This window comes from Cicer arietinum, chromosome 1 (genome assembly GCF_000331145.2).
Source record: "Cicer arietinum cultivar CDC Frontier isolate Library 1 chromosome 1, Cicar.CDCFrontier_v2.0, whole genome shotgun sequence".
Taxonomy (NCBI): Eukaryota; Viridiplantae; Streptophyta; class Magnoliopsida; order Fabales; family Fabaceae; genus Cicer; species Cicer arietinum.
In genome coordinates this window covers 3,697,026-3,712,472 of record NC_021160.2, presented here as the reverse complement: position 1 = coordinate 3,712,472, position 15,447 = coordinate 3,697,026, and the positions used below count along the sequence as shown (strand labels likewise).

At 27.4% G+C, this 15,447-nt stretch overlaps 1 protein-coding gene across 1 annotated transcript; it reads right to left on the bottom strand.

Moving 5' to 3' along the window:
• Positions 1–4,403: 4,403 nt before the first annotated feature.
• On the bottom strand, positions 4,404–11,473 carry LOC101490419 (subtilisin-like protease SBT5.6). The gene is made up of 9 exons (XM_004486226.4): positions 11,318–11,473; positions 11,028–11,223; positions 10,632–10,826; positions 9,905–10,016; positions 7,003–7,564; positions 6,607–6,704; positions 6,129–6,486; positions 5,345–5,561; positions 4,404–5,009 (listed from the first exon to the last, which is right to left on the bottom strand). Exons 1-9 carry the CDS (start codon positions 11,396–11,398, stop codon positions 4,468–4,470), a joined length of 2,361 nt encoding a protein of 786 aa, XP_004486283.1. The 5' UTR covers positions 11,399–11,473; the 3' UTR covers positions 4,404–4,467.
• Positions 11,474–15,447: the final 3,974 nt, after the last annotated feature.

Below are 15,447 nucleotides of genomic sequence, written 5' to 3'. Positions count from 1 at the left end.
AATAACATATTCAAATCAATCAGACACATCCAACTCGATCTGAGCTAAGTGGTATATGTGATTGAAAATTATATTCTAAAATAGTTTTTTAAAATTTAAAAACAACCATTTTCATTTATAAAAATTCATATCGAATAAAATACTCCGTTGTGAATTGTGAAAAGAATGGAGCCGAGGAGTATTGGTTTGGAGATTAAGCTCGCTGGATCTAAGTCGCGCCGTGTCATGGAGCCACTAATTAAGCTTTTGGAGAATCACGGTAATGATTGATTTTGGCTAAAAAGCGTAGTTATAAAGGTATCTGTCTGTGTTTTGCTGCAGCTCGGCGTTTCTTGCGGCTACACTTCCCGATGGAATAATCACGCGGGTCCCACACTATCATCCAATATCTGTCACCCTACGTACCATGATTTCCAACGTCACCAGCCACTAATCAGGTGACACGTTTCTGCTGCTCGTGATCTCATATTTTTCTACTTTTACCAAATTCATTTCAACTTAATCAAGGTTTCGATTCTATATTTTTTTTTTATCAATATATAATTGATATCTGATATAGAGTCACTTGATCTTTTTCTTTTAAATTTAAAAAGAAATATATGTTATGAATATTTTAGAAGACATGATATAATTATTAAAATAATGAAAAATTTCTAAAATTTTTAATGGAGTTTTGGATATATATTAATATTCATCTTATTTTTTAAATTATCAAATTATTTATGTAAGTACTTTTTTTTACCAATTTCTTTTATTTAATTTAATAATTAATCTATATAGATAATTTTGTATCATCAAATTATATATTAAATTATTTTAAATATATAATATCATCTTTTCTATATCTGAAACAGATAAGAATTGATGAAATTAAAATTGATGGATTTTTTGAAATTAAGAGATAAAAATTGATAAATAAATAAAAATAAATTGTCAAAATTAAAATTAATTAATTTTTTTAATTTCACCTCCACTATTTCATACTCGAGTTTTTATGAAAAAAAATAAAAGAAAAAATAGCAGAATGCAATGACATACAAAAATTCGGAGGCAAGAATGTTGTAAAATAAAATAATGCATTTGAAAAAATAAATAATTTTTTTATACTTAAAACTGTAAATGATGTGGGTCGGTGTTTTTCTTTATTTACACAGATGCACACGTGGCCTCTGAGTGGCGAGGTCTGTGATGATTAGATTTAGCTAAGTTTGGGAGCTACGTTCTAACGCCGTTGCCGTGCAAGTCTCTACTATTTTGACTATTTTCTTAAGTTCTTTAATTTAGTATCTTTCTTTCCAATCTTTGTTTTGAATTTTTATGTTTTGGAATCAATATACTAGTTATAATACGTAATGACTTGTCGGGCAATGTTCGCTTCCTTAACAAGAGTTTAAAGTTTAACATCATAATATATATAATTAGAATATATAATTAGATTGTAGTATGTAGATCGATAATTTATAGTTTAGTTTAAGATAAGGTATAAACAATATATTTAAATTAATTAAAATATAAATCATATTTTAAATTCGTTTTTTTTTTTAATAAATTTATTTGATTAAAAATGCAAGACTTTAAAGTCTTTTTTATAATAAGATTTTAAAACCTTTTAAGTAAAACATGTCGACCAATAAAATAAGTATTATACTATATATTATAATATGTTAAAATTTATATCTTTATTGAGATACTAGTACAAAAGGGGCGGTTGCATGTTAGCTAGGCTGTTTATGGTTGATTTTATGTTTTTTTTTTTTTTTATAAAATTAAATAATATTTATTTTAAAACTATTATATAAATTAAGAATTATAATTAAATTTATTTTTAGTTTAAAATCGGTTATAAAACCGATTGTAAAACTAGTTATAGTTAAATAGTCGATTTTTAGTTATGCAATCGATTTCGACACATCTAATTTAAAAACTGATTTTTTTCTTTTAAAATCGGTTAAAATTCAGTTAAAAAAATTAATTTACATCCTTTTTATTAATTTGAAAATTTGCCATTATATACAAAAAATTTGATATAACTTGTTCAAGAATTTGATGCATTATGAAACTATGATGACAAAACTACGAGCAAGCTTGAAGATATTTTTCTTTTCATTACCTTAAACAGATCTTCACCATATAATCCAATCAATAATGAATATATGTAAATTACAAGTTAGAGAAAGGAATCAGGATTTCAAAAAAGTTTTTAGGGTTCAAATCCAAAAATAAAATATGAGTGTATAATAATCAAATAAAATCCAAATAAATAAAAATATGAGTGGATATCCAACCGGTTAATAAATGAGTTGGATTATAACCATATTATTTTAACTGGATATCTAAAATGGATTTGAATTTGGTTATGAATTGGGGCCTCATAACCTGATTTTTTGCACAACCCTAGTTAGCATGAGATCAAAATGAATTTGAGGCACACGGTTCATATGGACATTCACAAAAATCATACCCGAGACTGATAGCACTACTAATGAATCAATTGCAATAACCTTCAAGCTTTACAACTCGAGCTGGATGTCAGTAGAGGCCAAAGTGATATAGAGTCGCTGAAGGTACAGTGGTGAGCGACGACACGAGCTCGTCTTAGCATGGATGGTGACGTGGAAGACTCAAGTTAGTGTCTAAATGAGAAAATTGAGAGATAATGACGATTGTATATGCATTAAAAGATGGGCTAAATGAGTTAGATACAAGAGGTATAACCCATACATTTGAGTGAAAATATGGTGTTAAAATCTCTTAGTAATCATCATTATCGTGAGATTATTCCTTATGCTCATTCAATATCTCTAATTAGTGATATCATAGTCGTGTTTAACTTAAGTGAGGGATTGTGAAGAATCTAGGTATCTAATAAATTGTATATAGTGAAATGGAAGACTTACATTGAGTGGGATAGATCGTTGGAATTCTAGTGAGTGTTTAGTCACACATTGACTATGATTGAGTTAAACAAATGATTTGTAAAAGAGGTAACTTTATAGATTTTAGGTAAAGATGCAGTGTCAAAATCTTTTAACAGTCTTAATTTTTAATAAACTTGTTGCTCTGGTAATTCCTCACAAGAGAATTTTCACTAGCTAATGGTATATATATATATATATATACTAAAATAATGATATTCATTCATTAAAATTGATAGAAATTACATCGATCGAGAACAATACAATTCAAAATTTCTAAAATAAAAAATGATAAATCTACAAACAAACTCGTAACATATATGTAAATACTCTCCCATTAATGAAATATAGGCAAAAATGATAGTTTAAAGGTTGATGTATTTGGTAAGAATTTATTCTAAATATATCAAATTTTTAACTTTCATTTTTGCTTATATTTCATTGTGGAGGAACTAACATAAAACAACAAAATATCTATAACTGTGACAAAATCTACAATATAATAAAATTAAAGTATTCAGAATGCATATGCCTCTAGTGCTAATAATGTTTTGGAGTTAGATTTTTTGAGAGTTTTTTAAAGATTACATTTATATATATAGGGCTGGCCTAAGGCCTAAACAAGTCACCAGGCCTCTCTACACAATTATAACTTTTTCTTAAATTTTTTGACCTTAAATTTTTCAAAATCTTCATGTACACTGAACAAAATACCTTACAAATATAAAAAAATACACCAATTGATATAATAATCAAAATATTAGTATTTCAAAACACAAAAACTGTGAAATTTAAATAGAAATGAAATATTAACATTTGAAATACCTCTATTTTTTCTTATCAAAACATTGGTTTAGAACATTAATAAAAATGGGTAAGGTTCAACATTACTCATAATTCGTAAAAATTATAAAAGTGGGTAAAATTAGTAAAATGCGGAGGTAGGATAAGGGTGGTGGTTATGAAATAAAATTGATCTATTTTTTGGGTTAATGTACTCCAGATTATGGACATCTGTTCGGGCTTAATCTAGAATATTTGGGCCTATTATTTGGTTCCGAATAAATCCATTTGTGTACTAAATAAAATAATTTAGATTAATGCCAAATATAACTATAAAATTGGTAATGAAATCTAAAAAATTCTATTAATTATTTTTTAATTAGTTTAACTATTTTAACATTAGTTAGTTTATCTAATTTAAAATTTTAACTTGCCTAATTTTTTGAGAAAATATCTCTCTTCTACATAGCACCACCAATATCTTAATCTAAAATAGAGAAGATCTTAAAATTCACTGGACACTTACGAAAAAATTTACATTTGTGCACCTCTAATAGTATTTGCGAGTACATAAAGCGGAGAGACTTGGATTATTCATTATAATTGATGCATAAAACTTTAGTACCACAGTTTAGAATTTGCCTTTCTTGTAAAAGAAAATCTTTCTGCATTGTTGATTTTGAGTTTCGTTATGTATTAGCAAGCTAGAGTAATAAATAAATTTATTAAGATAAGAAATTGAGTACAAGAATAATGTGACAATATTTTTCTATTGAAAAGACACTGCCACTGGACTTTTTACAACATGACGTCTGTCAGTCCAAGTATACCATCCAAAATAGTACTTCTCAGAATCACTTTTGGTTCGTATATGATCTTTATTTTCTGTCACTGTGATGGTAAATTCCCTTTTCTGCCCCAAATGTGTAAATTTCAATTTGCTTGGAAAAGCTATAATGTTGAATTCCTTAGGTGGCTTAGCAATAAACTTGTAAACACTTTCGTTCCTACCAACATTGGTCACTGTTCTTTGTATAGTTTTAGTGTAATTGAGTTTATGAATTTGTATTGATGGATAGTTGAGATCAAATGGTTCAGGAAGTGGATTTGGACAGTTATATGAAAGGTTTAAGTTTTGAGTTGTTTTGAGATTACAAAGGTAAAGAAGATAGTCCGTGTAGGAAGCATCATAAACAAGTCCAGGATTTGTTGCTCTTTTGGGGTGGAAATGGCCAGAACCCATTGCAAAAGGTGTTGTTGGTTTTCCTGTTTCATCAGTAATTGGTTTTCCTGTGTTGTCATTTGCCCTTGCTGCAAGAATTAAAAAAAAAATGATTTAGATTAATGAGGTTGTTTTGTATGTTTTATATTATCATGGTTAAACTAAAAGTAAGGAATTAATTTGTTTTACTTATCAACAAATAATTAGGTATGTTTTACTTATCATGATTTAGATTAATGAAGTCATTATGTATGTACAATCAAGATCAAACTCTTTTGCAGTCAAGAGTTTTCCGCATTCACGTAATTGAGACACTAGTGATTGTTCGTACAATTAGGTCTAGTGAATGCGGAATTCTTTGACTGCGAGGAATCTGAATTTGTGCAATCAGGTATAGTGGGGAGGATATTGATCTTGAAATTACCTGAAGTCATGATGGCAGATCTTATAGCAGCAGGACTCCAAGTAGGGTACATGGCTTTGAGAAGAACAGCAGCTGCAGAAACATGAGGGCAAGCCATTGAAGTTCCTGAAAAGATATTGTACTTAACAACTCGTTTATCATTGAATGTCATTCTTGTAGGACCATCTTTAGCTGTCCATGCTGCCAATATGTCTACTCCAGGAGCTGTTATGTCAGGCTGAATAATGTCCAAAATTCATTTGAGAAATTTTTAAAACTATAATATATTTGTTTACTATTTTAATATGTATACTAGAGACATAATTTAATTGGCTGATGACATAGAAAGAGTAACATCAAAGATCTAGGACTAACTATCTATCTTCAAAAATCAATAATCACTTGAATATTGAGAGTGTGTTTTATGGATCTACAGATTGTCTGCAATCACAACTACACACATTCAGCCACATATTCTTGTGAGATAGTTCAAATTTCAAATTTAGTAATTTAAATTTTTTAAAATAATCAAAATATATATTGAAATTTGGATCGTTCTATCTTGATCAGACATTCTAAATGTGACTGACCGTGTACAGTCACACCAGATACAATCTAGATTCATGTTTTATATACATTACAATCATCAGAACAACGCACGATAAATTCTTAAGTCGTAAGTTGTCTTCTATATTGTTTGGTGAACAATAAAATAAAAACAAAACAATGTGAAATTTACTGATAAGTAATATATTTAATATAGGAAAAAAATTAATATTGTGATAGAATCTGCAATGGGAATCACCTTTAGAATATTAGGGTCAATTATATTAGGACCTCTGCTAGTGAAGACAGCCATAGAGGGTGCTGGTTTGGAATCTAACACTGTTGTTCCAGGTAAAAGTTGTGCCATTGGATTAGGGGAAGAATGAATATATTGAATAAGTTTCAAGGTATTGTCATAGTTCACTCCAGTGGCTGAAATGAAATGAGGATCAGAAGGTAGGTCATTTCCATATAATTTATTGTTCCCAAGGATCAAACCAACACCACCAGCCCTTTGAACTTCCAACCCTTTTTTCATTCTAGTACCTTGCCCTCTCATGCATAGCACTATCTTCCCCTTTACCTTGCTTGGGTCAAGGGTATTGTCAAGGCAATAACTGCATCATCAAATTAAATAATACAAATTAACCTTTTAGATTTATTATTAGTTCAATAATCTAAATATATTGACAAAACTTTTTTTTTTTAGATAGACAAATATTAGTAGTTAGTAGTACCTAGAATTTGCACTTGGTACACTTGGATTTTCAACATCACTTGCAAAGACTAATGGACGGAAACTATTTTCTATGAGGAGTGGTGTAATTGATCGACCCTAAAATTAATTAACAAAGTAATTTAAGTTCAAACAATCCAATATCTAACTATACATTAATGCTGTAAAAAAGTGTTATACTTGCGAAATCATATTATTTGGTCATAGTGCCAAACATTTAAAGTATTTAACCAATATAATTTAATTTCTGTTATATAGATAATAAATTTGATTAAAATCACGAAGTTTTAATTCGATAGTAAGAATTTAGTTTTGTAACAAATTTTAAATCTTTTCGAGAATAGTTTGTAAAATTCTATTAAAATCTTTAATTTTTTCTTGTGAACTTTAAATTTACCTCAATGATTGTACCATTGGTGAGCTTAACTGGAGCAAGAAATGTGCGATCAACAGTACTAGCACCAACAGTGATGATCCAAGGAGCAGGGTTTGACAAAGTATGAGGAAAAGGACCAGCATTTCCAGCACTACAAACAACAACAATGTTGTTCTTTATAGCTTGTAATGAACCTTTGGCAATAACATCTTCATCATATGTCAATGGCTCATGAAACCCAATGGAAAGACTTAAAACATCAACACCATCATTAATAGCATCATCTATAGCTTTAAGCAAATCAATATCTGTACAAATATTTCCATCGCTTTTCGATTTTCCTTTAAATGGCCAACATGCTTTGTATATTGCAAGGCGAGCTAAAGGGGCTCCGCCAGAAGCTGTGCCACTGGCGAAGCCTCCAAGTGCAGATGCATTTGCAACAGCTCGCCCTGCAACTATTGAAGATGTGTGTGTTCCGTGGCCGTCTTTGTCGCGAGCAGATTTGTAATCCTCCTCTTCATCTAGAGGTCCATATATACTTTCATAACCTTGCAAATAGTACCTAGCTCCAATTATCTTTCTGCATCAAAAATATGTTACTTTAAGTTACATGATATATGAAGTTGGAAAATGTTAAATCTTCTTGATGACCATGCCACAATTTGTAATTAATAATTTGATAATAGAATATATTAGTATCTACTAGAAAAAAGTTGAATTCAAAATATAAACATAAATTTTATCACAGTGTAGCCATACCACAATTTGAACTCATTTTCATTTTTTTTTATTATATAATTTTACTTTTTCTAGTAGTTTTTCGTTAATATTTTTTCATTCTTCATAATGCAATGGCTACCATATTACATAACTCGTCTTCAAACAAAATGTTACTATGATATAAATTATGTTTATAAAATTTTCTTAATATAAAATTATTAAGTACATATTTTAGAATGAATTATAAGAAGAAAAAAAAGTATATATAAAATTGATGTATTGTAGAGAATATTATTACGATATCTCAATATTAAGATCATTTAATGAAAGTAGATAAGATGTTAGAATCAATTTATCTCAATTAATTAACTAATGATTTTTTTTAGTTCGTAAATGAGATTGTGAACATTATTAGGAATTCAAACATGCAAATGCAAAGTTTTATATTCAAATATAAGATATAATATCTACCATAACAATATCAATATTTGTTAGTTAAACTATGACTTAAAAACATTAACAAATGAGGTTAGATTAAATGTGCATTAATTTTGTATATACTATAATGAAACACAATTACACAACATCACGAGGAAGCAAACCAAACCATGGCTTGTCCTGATTTATACTGACAAAATACATTGTCCTGTAGTTTTAGATGACTCTCTCTTTTCTCTATCGTGCATATGTTTGGATGTTTTGTGATGCGTTGACTGTTTTGTTTTCAGTATAGACTATAAAGTTATTCAATAATTGGACAATATTATTTCCTTTTCTTTCACAATTCAATCATCTCTATATAGACTAATGGATGAATATGCAGAGCATAACAAAAGGCACTGACATAACTAAAAAGAAAGAAAATTTAGAAGAGGGGGGCTCACGAGATGAAAAACAGAACAAGCCAAAAAACTATTAAATCAAAAAGACAAAAGCTATTGAAATCATACAAATTTAGAAAATAACTCCAAATACTATGAAAACTTTATCAGAAAATGTCTTCTTTGACCTTATCATTGTGTCTAACTCGAATTCGAATTCTCTGCAGTCACATGATTCGAAATTCACAGTCGAGATTTTTTTGATCTCATTTGAAAAAAATGATGATTTTAATTTTTTTTTTATAATAAAATAAATATCAAGTTTAATTTTAAATTGTTCAATCTAACAATAGAACAATCATATTATCCGACTATGTGAATGCAGAAAATTATAATGTAGGAATTCTCATAATATGTGACATGTCAGCATCTATATATATATAAATATGTCCCCTTGAATCTAGTTGTTTAATTCTGTTTCTTATACTTTGTCTGTTCTTTACTTCTTTCTTATGGAAATCTTCTAACATGTTCTTAATTTATTCTGCTTTTTTGATTAAAAAAATTACATGTGAGTAACTTTTAATGATGTCTACAATTTTTTTAAAATATGGCCTTCTTGGCATGTAGGGATAATGAATAGTGTTCTTTACACATTTTCCTAAGTATATGAATATTTATTTATAGACCATGAATATGACATGCTAATAATTTATGCAACAGATAGTGAAAGGAGCTTTGGCTTTTGTAATGTTCAAGCCAACAGTGTTAATATTCCGTACAAGATTATATAATGTAGACAAAGAAACTACTAATTATACTGGTTAACTTAGAAAGGAACCTATTCAAAGGTTCCAAAGTATAGAACTTTCATTTCAAAAGGCAATTGTCTTGTCTTCTTTTTATCTAACAAGTAAAAATGAATTCAAAGAAATATCTAGATTGAGCTGGATTAATTCAGATATATCACAAGTGTAACAGTAACTATCTATTTGGAACAGTGCTAGCAGTACCCTTCAAGAAAAGAAATAAAATGATGAAAATTTAGTGTAAGTTAATTTTCTGAAAATATTTTTTATTTAAAAAAATTGCATTATAACCAACATATCATCTTTTCTTTATCACAATAATTCACTTTAAAGTCTTGCATCTTCTTATTAACAAATTAAAATATGTTTTTTCAGAAAATAAAAACAAAAATATTTAGCTTTTTTATGTAAAGAGAAACTGAGCTTAATTATGTAGACCCATCAAGCAAATTCCCTCATTAGTATAGTTGCAGTAAAATAAGTCAATCTATTCATGTAAATATAATTTGATATAGGAAAAAAAGTGTAGCATAGAAGTTCAAATGGTACTAAAAAAAAGCATTTAGTTACCTATTGCATTTAGATGAACTAAAATGAGTTCCACTTTGGCACACCCCTTTCCATTTCTGTGGAACAGGACCCATCCCTTCATCACTGAAGCTCTTTGAGTCTGGCCACACACCTACAACACACAAACACATTGCTCTTTGTATTGATAATCACATAGAATAGAACTACTGTTGTTAACTGCAGATATATAACAGAAAATTGTACTTTGTTCCAAATCCGCTACACAATTTTACTATGCCACAATAACAACTATTTAACCACACTTTCTATTAAATTGCTTATTACAGAACAACTGATAATTTTTCAACTCTCACAAAACTTAGAACATTAGAAAATTGATAGGACCCTGAACTTTGGGCCTTAGCCCAATTAAGATATTGTTTAGAAAATAAAAATTAGTTATTATATTCCCTAATTATATAAGATCCATTTATGTTATAATAGGGAGAATGGTAGTTAGAAAGTCATTCAAAAATATTGTTAGAAATAGGTAGAATAATATTTCTCTGGATTCGAAATTCTTACAACTTTGGTTTAGTTCCTTGTCAACATTTTCATATTTCCAGCATTGTAAGAGCTTCAAAGCTCATCAATTTGAGTCAATAGAATTCTGGTTACTATCAAAAGTAGAGCCAAATTAATGAGAACATTTTACATTTAATTATATATAAGCAGAGTAAAAACACAGACATGATTAAAAAACAAGATATATATGCACATAACTTACCACTATCAACCATTCCTACTATAATATCTTCTCCATGTTTTGCTTTGGCTAAAATGTCTCTATTTGTCTCATTGGATTTTTCATCAAAAAAAGGATCTAATGGTCCATCTAACCCCACAAACTTCCAAGACCTTGTTGTATGCATTGAGTAGATCCTTCTCTGGCTCTTATGCACAGAGACCACTCCTTCCATTCCTGTTTCATTTTCATTTTTTTTGCTATAAATGTCACTAACAAGAGTAAGGTGCTATTAGAAAAAGTTGAACTATACCGACAAAATTAAGGACGAAAAAATTAAAAAATTTAGTCCTCAACTTATAGTTTGTTCGTCGCTAATTCAACTTTTTCTAATAGTAAAGTGTGAAATCGTTGAGAAATTATATAGTTTTATTTTACCTGAGAGATTATTGGCTTCATTTGGTGTAAGCAATGCTGCAAAGCCATTGAAAGTGTGTTTGTAACTATAAAGAAGTGAAGCTCTGGCTTCTTCCTCAGTTTCTTTCACCAAATGCAAATAAGAGTGATGTGTATTCTCTATTTCATGCAATGTTTTATCTTCATTTGTGTTCTCTTTAAACTCAACTAGATAAATCTGTAAAAAAAAAATAAAAAATTCACATGAGATTCCACATAAAAATTAATCTAAAAGATTAATTGTGAGAAGAATTAGTAGAAAAATAAAATACCTGTTTGTTTTTGGTGCAAGAGATTAATGGAAGAAGGAGGAGGAATAGACATGTTATGGAAATGATGTTTTTGATTGCCATTTTTTGGACAAAATGAAATTTGATAATGTGATATTTATAAAGGTTAAACGAATTTGTAACCAATGGTTACCCTCATCTCTAGACCATATTTTTGTTATTATGTGATTAAACGACAAGATTTTATAGGCATGCTATTGTATGGTCTTTCTGTATTATATTGGACATAGCTCCTTTTTGGAAGTATCTTTTATGAAAACTGTCTATATACGTTTTTTTGTAGTGCATTCACTATTTTTTATTTGGCATTAAATTATATAACTAATACATCTAACTTAATTCTAGATTTATCAAATATACTATATCAAATATTATAAATAATGTAAATTTTGATTTGTTAAATTAAATCCTTTTTGAGGAAATTTTTAATTTGTAACTCATATAATATCAATAGAATTAAATATTAAAAAAATATCTTTACTAGATTAATTAATTACTCTCAATTATCTTGAAGTAATTGAATTAACTGATATCGATCAATACAAAACAAACTCTATCTAGGGACTCATTAAATGATTGATTTAAATATAAAAATAGTCAAACCAATTAATTAATTTCTTTTTCAAATGAGTCATTAAATCATTTACAATCTCATTAAGGATTTTCCAAAGCCATTTGCTATATAGTCATTAATATATATTAACGGCCATTAAATTGGACCCTAAATAGAAGTAATTTTTTAATAGAAGTTAGTATTTAGTTGTGAATTGAGATTAAATAGATACATTAACCTAAATTGGTATTTAAAAATATGTTTGCAAAATTATTCCTCGGTTCTATAATAATTGTGGAATATTTTTTTATAAAAATTATCTCAAAATAATTTTTGTTTTTTATTTTTAATATAACTTTAATTTTTATCCTTTAATTAGTAGAATAAACATATTTCTAATTTATTATCTCCGCTTCGTATTTATGATAATTAGAATTAACCAATAGTTTAAAAGGATAGTTTGATAAAATTATTGTTCTCTCTCTTTCATCTATCATAATTTCTTAATTTGAGTGAGATGGTCAAATGCGTTAATTATTTTGAAACGGAAAGAGTAATTACTCTTAATTTTTTATTTATTTAAGAATTGTATTAATTAATACTATAATATTTTTCGTGCTATGGGCAGGTTTAATTTAAATATTTTTTTAAGGTGATATACTTAAATTTATTAATATTTTTGTAAATAGTTGAGATAAAAGAAATTGTAGAATTTATAATTAAAAAAAAATATTTTTACTTTTAAAATAATATGATAAAAACAATATTTTGCAAAAGTTTAATCATAAAATATAAACAAATTATTATTAATCAACGTGAAGTTAATCACTATTTTATGACCGTTTTGAGTTGGATTTAAACTCTTTATACTATATCAAAATTTTACTATTTAACGGATATTTCATGGATATAAAATATTTACCAAAATTTAAGTAAAATTTGATATAGTTGATAATGACAAACTCTATTTTTATCAAAGTATATAAATTATCTGAGTAATATTTTTTGTTGTTAGATTTAATTAATCATATAATTATGAAATTAAGTTGTGGTGATTATGTTTTAATTATATACCGGTCATTTAAGATGGTTGTTACATTTTAATTATTAAAATATTATGATGTATTTATATATAATGTTTTCTATTGTTAATTTTTTTAATCATTATGCAAAGTTATGATATAATAAAGATAGTGATTATTGTTTATAGTACTTTAATTTTGTTCGATTAATTAAAAATAATTCAAATAATAATAATAATAATAATAATAATAATAATAATAATAATAATAATAATGATAATAATAATAATAATATATTTAGAAACAGAACAAAGAGGGATAAAAACATGTTTAGAAGGGAAATAGCAACCTTACATTCTTTCTCCCCACATTCATCCATATACCATAACAAATATTTCAATCTCAAATAACTTTCTACTACTTCAATAAAACAAAAACATAGTACATGTGAAAGTAAGGGATTTTTCTACCAATAGAAAAAGAAAAGAGAAGAAACAAAAAATATAGAAATGATTGATGAAATATATAGAGAACAAGAAAACTTTGCAAACCTATGTGAAGATAATTTATGCTAAAACCTCCATCTCCAACCGACCACAAAGAATTTGACGACTCCCACCTCCGACGTGCTCAATGCGAGCATTTGTCGCAGATTCTCTAGTGAGTCGCGTACCACCATCTCCATCCTCTTTTGCCGTAAAATGCTCAAAGCATTCTTAGCCACCACCTAAAGACAATTATGTACCCTCTCTCTCCTTCATTTCCTTTATATTTATTTTGTTTTCTCTCAAATCCATTTCACTAAAGAGGCTGCGCTTCTCACTTAATAGAGAAGACCTATATTCTTTCAATTTTCTGAGTCTATTATTATATTAGTCTGATTTTTCTGTGACATCTTATTAATAATAGATATATATGATTAATTGAGATATGACCTCTTATTAGTTTTAATTTAAGACGTATAAGTTGTTACAATTTTGCAATGTTAAACTTTCTCAAACAAATAACCAAACAAATTTATCAAAATCAATTTCTTGGAATCAATGTCTTTTTCCTTCATCAAATTAACAATCTCGTTTTTTTACCACATTAAATTTTCGAAACACAAACACACTTCTTTAAAAGCAATCAACACAAACACATTTCTTTAAAAACAATTAACACATCCGTATTTTCTACCATAGAACTATCTAACTTTGATTTATCCATCGTATCGGGAGGTACATAAGAGCAAGATCACACTCTTGTCTAGTACAATAATAAAAATATCTTTTTTCCTTTATTTTTTTAGTACATTTGTATTTCAAATTCACATTCATAAAAAATAATTTATACTCACATTTTAATAATAAGGATAAATAAATTTATTTAAATTTTTTAACGGATGTCGTAAGGTTCTAATATATTCTTTACGCATAATTGACTCTCGTACTTAAAATTTGATTTCAAATACCATTTTTCTATTTTTAAGGATTTTCCAATATTTTCTATATTTTAAAATAATCTTTGATTGTGACTCCATTGAATTTAAGAAAACTCAAAATTTTAGGTCGCGACAAACAGCAACTCCACTTGTGATCCTAAGAGACTATAATTAATTTAAACATTCATTTATATACACACTTAGTAGCGAAACTTCTTGAGAGCGGGTAGGGGTCACGACATCCCCTATATTTTTTAAAATTATTATTATTATTTATATAGGTTATCTAAATAATAGTAATAAATTATCTAATATAATAAATTTATACAATAATCTCTATATATAGATAAAATATCTAATAACGAATAGACAAATTCTAACACTTTAGTTAACAACTCAACTACTAACTATTAATAAATTTTTACATGTTTACAATCGATATATGATATAGTGATATACTAATTTTTAATTGTGATTTTTTTTATAATTAATTTTTGTATTTATTTAGAAGTGACACGGTGTTTAAACATAAGAAAATTGATGCATTTTTCAAGAAAAAATATTCGACAAAGACGAAAATCGTAAAATAGATATATTTTATTTGATTAAATTGTGTGAAATTCTAAAAACTTGTGTGAATTATGTGATTCAAAATGGTAAAATTTGTAAGAATTGAAATTCTAACTTTTTCAACTTATCGATTATGTATGAATTGTGTGAAACTCTAACAAAAATTATATAACTTTTAAGAATTTCGATTATAATATTTTAGTTAATACTTATCGTTCACTGGCTCCCCCCGATATCTTGTACAAAATCCGCCACTGCACACACTTATGAGTGAGACTCTATACCAGAGCTTGATTAAAGCTTAAATTTAGTTAGAGAGGTTTAATGGTAACCATTTTATATGTACATTAATTCTATTTAGTTATTGCAAAAAACTTATTGTTTAGAGTGACTCTATCATGAATATCCGCATTTTGAAAGTATTTTCTATTTGTGGTATTATTTTAATATGAATATCTAACTCTAAAGACTAACAACTTCTAAGATGGTATAACTCATCCAAGAGAATGTATACTAATAGACCATTATATTTGAAAGTCTCTCT